The 6827-nt window shown below is 45.7% G+C and overlaps 1 protein-coding gene across 1 annotated transcript; it reads right to left on the reverse strand.

Moving 5' to 3' along the window:
- Nucleotides 1-5271: 5271 nt before the first annotated feature.
- On the reverse strand, nt 5272-6381 carry PRLHR (prolactin releasing hormone receptor). Its single transcript, XM_055425906.2, has one exon. It carries the CDS (start codon nt 6379-6381, stop codon nt 5272-5274), a length of 1110 nt encoding a protein of 369 aa, XP_055281881.2.
- Between the last annotated feature and the right edge of the window lie 446 nt (nt 6382-6827).

Raw genomic sequence — 6827 nt, forward strand, 5'->3', positions numbered from 1 at the left:
GGTAAAAAGATACAGGTATAAATAAGGCTTGTCATTGAAGACACTCACAAACACTCCACTTTTTCACCTGCTACTGCTCTTGGGTCTTCTTTTTATTAATAATAATAAAGAAGTCACTGTGCCCCCAGCATTTGCCCTGCAATGGGCAGCAGCCTCAGAAGGGCTGGCTTCACCAGGAAGCTGCCTATGGCACAGCCTGCATGGCCAAGCCACGGATCTGACTACCCTGGGTTATACTACAGCACTGCACCTCCCACCCAGGTGACTGGGCCAGCCTCCTGGGATGGAGACCAAAGGTGCCATTCTGGTCTAGGGAAGAAACCCAGCACCTGACTTCTAATCCAGAGCTCAGGCCTGACGTTTTTATTTCAGTTTTCTAGCTCAAAGCACTTCTTTCATTTCTTAGCAATAACTGAGTATGTGTGGCAGGAGGAAAAGGTGTAACTCTCCATACCTCATTAAATGTCACTCCAGAAGGAGATGAATTCTGGGGCCCGGATATTTAGTCATTAGCAAGTCAAGAAGAGGATTTTTTTGAGAGCTGAGGGAGGGAGGCAGGAAAGGCTTTGAAGAAGAGACTGTCCTTTGCTTTTTCTAGCTCAGGTTTTCTCACTACAGTCCCAAACATCAAAATGAAATACATTTGACCTTTCATTGTTAGACCCCTCTTGAGAGCTCCGCATGAGATTTATCATGTCAAGGATCCTGCGGAGAATCTGTGCAAGCTCCTGTTATCCGCCTCTGCCTGGTACTTGCCTGTGAAACATTAATTGTATTAGTGCCAAGACCCAGAGTGGGCAGGAAACTCAACATGCTCCTGACTCAATGGTTGCAACCTGCTTTCTGCAAGGGGATTAGCCAGGGTGTCTCCTCAACAAGATGGAAGCTTGAATCCCATCACCTCCCCTTCACTGGGGTGGAGGGAGCATCAGATCAAAGGTATTCATAAATAATATGGAGACATCAGTTCAGTTCAGTTCAGTCGCTCAGTCGTGTCCGACTCTCTGCGACCCCATGATATAGAAGGGGGGAAAAGGCAGAATACAGAAATAGTGGGAAATGAAGAGGAATTGACTTGGAAACAGAGGAGAACAATTCAAAACCTGTTACCAGTGTACACATTCAATGTTCAAAATAAGATTTTCTACTTCCAAAGGCTAACTGGGAATGTACAGTCTTTTAACACATCAAGACTGCAACTCTCATCTGTCCAAATAAATATTTTACATTTTCAACATCTTTTACATACTGGTGTATCTCACTTTGCCAAAAAAAAAAAAAAAATCCCTGGTAATGTGTGCATAAATCCACTTTTAAGTCTTATTGTAGATGTACCAAAAATTCTGTTTATGATGCTGTCATGAATAGTTTTGAATATAGATGATTAAATTGTGTTTATAGGCCCATGTGTTGAATGTTTTTAAATTTCTCAAGTTATATGTGGGAGTAATTAAATTCTAACATTTAAATAATGATTAAAATTTGTGATGATATAGAAATTAAGCATGAAATTCTCTACTCTTCCTTTGATGACCACTGGATTTAGATACATGCAATCTTAGATGCATGCAAAACTTGGTGCCATGTAATGAAATGCTATCATTACTGAGGTTAGGGCCAGGGAGTCACAGAAGGCCTCAAATAAACATCTTATTCCTGGAACTTGCTGAAACTGACAAGTCTAGATTTAGTAGCAAGTTCTCTTTGGTATGATTTATCCTTGATTTGATCCTGGTCATCCTGAGGTTGTATACAGTTAGACCGTGTGTGTAACTGACTTGGTTTATTAATCCCATGGCTGGAGACTGTTCTACTGATTAAGCCCTAGCCTGAAGAGCTTCACACAGTGAGTCAGCCACAAATGCATCTTATGCATGTAACAAAGACATCAGCTTATGAACAGAAATTAATTAGGGACCTACCTTGCAGAGTAAATGTGCTCTTAACCTCTCATCTGTAGGATGGACCCTGAGTTCACTCCAGATCTAGCCACACTCTTGGCATCAACTCCATACCTTATGTTTGCAAGACTACTAGATGTTCAGGAATGCAAGCCACAAGACAAAAGTGGTGAACTAACCAATCTGAGAAAATAAACCAGGAACTTAACACCCCCCAGTAGAAGGACAGACTGAAAATCCACAAGAACAAAAATTCAGGAAGGTTACATCAACTGGAATAGTTACTTTAGCACCTCTTACAACTGCTATTTCTGGGTAACTGTGGCCAACACATATTGAAACACTCCCCAGCCGATTTAGTGAGATAAATCTATTGGTTGGCTGCCAAAAATAAGACTTGGTGACAATGCTTACAAAGAGGATTACAGAACCTCCCATCAATCTCAGAAAGGGCTGGTGCCAAGTAGCAGGCTGGCTCCATTCCCGGCTTTACAACTCCTTGCAGGAAAAGGACTGGATACTTGGTATTAACTAAAATGAACTACCATATCAAATTAAAAGCTCTACCTTGACCCTATGGGATTTCTCCAGGACTCATTTCTGAGAGATGTGCTTGGTCAGTTTGTTTTGTAGTCAAACAAATCTCACGTACACTTCAGATGAGGTAAGAATTAATTAGTTGTTGTTCAGTTGCCAATGTGCATAATTTGTAAAGATGTCTATAAACACAGTGATTCTTCAACCTCTTTAGGCTCTCCATAAAGTCCACATACATGTTAAAAAAATTTAACTGAAGTTGTAGGCAGGATAGAAACTGGTGAGAGCTTTTCTAGTAATTAATGAGGATACTGTTCTCTCACAGTTGACTTAAACTATCCAGGAATATTTTTAATTTTTTAACATGCCAGTAACTAAGAATAATTCATGGTGTATAACTTTATAATGCCATTAACCTAAAGTTGAATAACAATACTTTAAAAAAAACAACTGACTGGACTCATAGAGAGCCTTACACACAGATGTGTAAGAAAACTGTTGAATGGATACCTATATATTCTGATGATAAGATTTACCTCTATGTGATCCATCAAGTATTGTCTAAAGGCTAATAGTATATTCCCAAAGCTTCATTCAGATGTTTCTGAGATTCATTAGAAATAGGATCATTCTTAAGGTGTTTAACTTTTGTTATGTATTAAAATCACCTGAAATGCTTTGAAAAAGTGCTGGTGCCCAATCTTCATCTCTAATCAATTGACTGGGGATACGGCCTAGGCACTGATGGTTTTTGACAGTTCCCCAGGTAATTCTAGGAGCAGTCAGGACTGAAACCAGTGACTCGAACCTTCCAAAGAAGAGACCACAATTAACTGGATTCCTCCCTGACTAATTCCACCCTTTTCCCCAGTCTTTCCACTCTCCACACATACCAATCCAATGTATGATCTGAGGAAACAGGAAATGTCTAATCATGAGTTTTCCAAACAGTAGAGCTGCTGGAAATACAGGAACCAGTCCCTGGGATGCTGGGAGATGAGCTTATTTGGGTGGGGGAGGGGTGACCTAATGCTGTGGGTAGGTCACATTACTAAAGCACAGGCTCTTTGTTCTCCACATCCAAAGATGGAGCTGAAAGTTAGTTTGAGTGCCATTATCAAAGGTAACTGGTATGTCCCAAGTTCACCTGCCTTTTTCTTTCTCCAGCTTTTTCCTGCCCTTCCCCATGCTGTGAAAAGTCTAGTCATACAGATACTAAAGACGCACATTACTTGTAAAGCAACTATATGCCAATAAAAATTAATTTAAAATAAAAGTTAATTTAATTTAAAAAGATTCATATTGCTAACTAACCCAACCGTGAATGGAACCACTCTCCATTTTGGTTACTGACATCAGAGTAATAGGATTTAATTCTTGTCATCCCCAAATCACCTCCTCTTTCCCCTCCTTTAAGGGCACACTTTACTGAGTGAATGAGTCCACACAGACTAAGAGAAGGGGAGAGGTGGGAAAACACTGATTCTGCTGTTTAGTGAGCTGGGGTAGTACCGGCATCTTCCGGTTGGTAACTGAATGGCTGCAGACACCAGTCTATGCCCCATACGCCGCAAGGGTTAATCTGACAGCTGCATATCGTGAATCATTCCCCAAGACTTCACTGCCATGATCACTTTTCCAACATCAATGTGGAAACTCTTGTCCCAGGGCACTTGTCCTCATTTAAAGAACTCCTGGGATGTTAAGGTAAGAATTAGCAGCCTGGTATCATGGCCCAACAGTCTTCACCTATTCCCTTAACCCTGGAAGGAGTTGCATGTTTGATCTGTACATCCTGTAGGCAGCAGTTTATTTTTCTGTTCTGACTTTCTCCTAGTCCTTGTATTCTGAGTTGATCATGCTCCAAGTGTGTCACCACAGAGCAGGTGCTGAGCAGTCAGTTCACAGCTGTTGATTTGTTGCAAGATCAATTAGAGAATACAAGAGTGTGTCACAGCTCACAGTTTACATTGAGCATTCAGAAAACCAAATATTTGAGTGCTTGCCTTGTGGCAAACACTAGTTGTGTATATACACAAACATACACACAAATAGTCTGTCCTGTGCAGTTATATTTCCCTTTGTGTGAACCTTTTCCACTTTACTCCTACGTTATCTATCTCTTCATCAACTAATTCATCTCATCATTTTCAAACAGCAATTGGGGGATAAGGAAGAGAGAAAACAATAACAAAACCTCTTGAAGGTGATTTGTAAGTGTTTTGTGCTATAAATGCAAGTGGATTTAAAGTGAACATCCCTTTGGCATATAAAGCTCTTGTTCAGGAAATGCTGAAATTCTAGGTACAGATTTGTAATACGTGTTTCCCTGGAATCCTAGAAGGTAATGGGTCTTAATGGACTAAGCACTATCCTGTATTATATCTCAGGTGAGTCCTTTTAAAAAGGCAACCTGAAAAGCTTTACCAACCCCAACCAGTCATTTTAAACCCCATGCTTATTGCTCCTTCACTCCCCACGGAACAAGCAGAAGGGAAAGCAAGGAAGACAGTCACGTTTCTGAAATATTACCTGAACCAGGGGAAAGAGCTTTGTTTGGCTTTCAGTGGTAAAAGGAGAAAACAGTAAAACCTCTTTTGTTCTCCCTGGCCTCCTCCAAGCAAAGCACGAGACTCTCATCAAAGCCTACGTAACATTTTACAGTGACACAAAGATAAGGTAAGACAAAGGGACGAGAAGGGTGGGCTGGCAGTTTGGGGCCATATTAGTTTAGTATTAGCCTAGCTCTGGAATAATCTCTCCAGTCCGGCCTCTGGGTGGGCACCCTCCGAGACCAGTGGACTAGAGTTCCCCAAGGCCTGGCACAGTGGCATCAGATCACCACGCTGACTGTCATGCTCTGGCCATGAGGAGCAATCTTGCGGGGCCAGGCCAGCAACAGTTTGCGGAGCTCCTCGCGGAAGCTGTCGTGCAACCAGGCATAGATGAAGGGGTTGTAGCAGGCGGAGCTCATGGCGAGCCAGTGGCAGAGCAGCTGCACTAAGCCAAAGGCGTAGGGGTCTATGGCGTGCGGGTCGAGGTCCCGCAGCAGGTTGAAGACGTGCAGCGGCAGCCAGCAGACGGCGAACACCACCACAACCACCACCAGCAGGCAGAAGGTGCGGCGGCGTCGCGCGCGGTCCCAGTCGGCCTGGCTCTGGGTCACGCAGCCCGGCACCACGCGGTTCCGGAGATTCACAGACACCCGGACGTAAGACAGGAGGATGACCAGGAGGGGGAGCAGGTAGGTGACGAGCAGCAGCCCCCAAGCGTAGAGCTGGCGTTGGCGCTCCTGGGACCCCCAGAACTCCTCGCAGAGGCGCACGCGGTGCGGCTTGAGCTCGACGTGGTAGGTGTGCAAGGCGGCCGGCAGCGCCAGCACCGCGGACAGCGCCCAGATGGCCAGCACCGCGTAGGCGCTGAGGCGCAACGAGATGCGCCTGCGCAGCGGGTGCACCAGCACGACGTAGCGGTCCACCGCGATGGTGGTGAGCGTGAACACCGACACGTAGACGGTGACCGGCTGTAGGAAGAAGACCAGGTGACACAGGCCGCCGCCGAACACCCAGCCGCGTGGCTCAAACGCGTAGGCCAGCGTGAGCGGCACGCAGGCGGCGCACATGAGCACGTCGGACAGGGCTAGGTTACCGATGAGAAAGTTGGTCACGTTGTGCAGCCGACGCACCCGTGCGATCACCACCACGAGCAGGCAGTTGCCCACAAGCCCCACGACCACCACGACGCTGTAGAGCAGCACAATCAGCCCCTTCAGCTGATGCACCAGCTGCAGGCTCTGGAACGGCGTGATGGCCTGAGCGCCTGGACCAGCCGCCGACCCATTGCCCAAGGCTTCTGAGCTCTGGTTGACCGGACTTGAAGCCGCAGGCAGCAGCCCAGAAAATAAATCAGGGGCCGCTGGACCCTGAGTCGGCAATGAGGCCATAGCCACCTGTCCAAAGATAATCAGAGTCTGTCACCTCCCATTCTCTATCCGTCCCCTCCTACTCCAACCGTCCCCGCACCCCCCCCCCACCTCCACACACACCTCAATTACTCAAATATTCCCTCTAGAAAGACTGGCCACAATAAATAATTAACAAAATTAAAAGTGCTGTCACCCCCACCTCTGTAAAATGAAATCTAAGGGTGGTTAGATGTGCATAGGTTATTAAATGCCTTCCACTCTATTTGGAGCCCTCACAGTCCCCACAAGCCAGACCCAAGCGCAGTCCTACCTGGTGATTGGGGCTTGACGGATGGGAAAGCTCTCCGGAGAAAGAGGGGTAGAATCCTGGCTGTCCCTGGAGGTCCTCCACCCAGACGGTGGTGCAGGCTTCTCCGCGGAGCTGAAAAGATTCGAGTTCCCAGTGGACTCGCGGCTTTTGAGCA

The sequence above is a fragment of the Moschus berezovskii genome, chromosome 12 (assembly GCF_049115385.1).
Source record: "Moschus berezovskii isolate FMDL1 chromosome 12, NW_MosBer_1.0, whole genome shotgun sequence".
NCBI lineage: Eukaryota > Metazoa > Chordata > Mammalia > Artiodactyla > Moschidae > Moschus > Moschus berezovskii.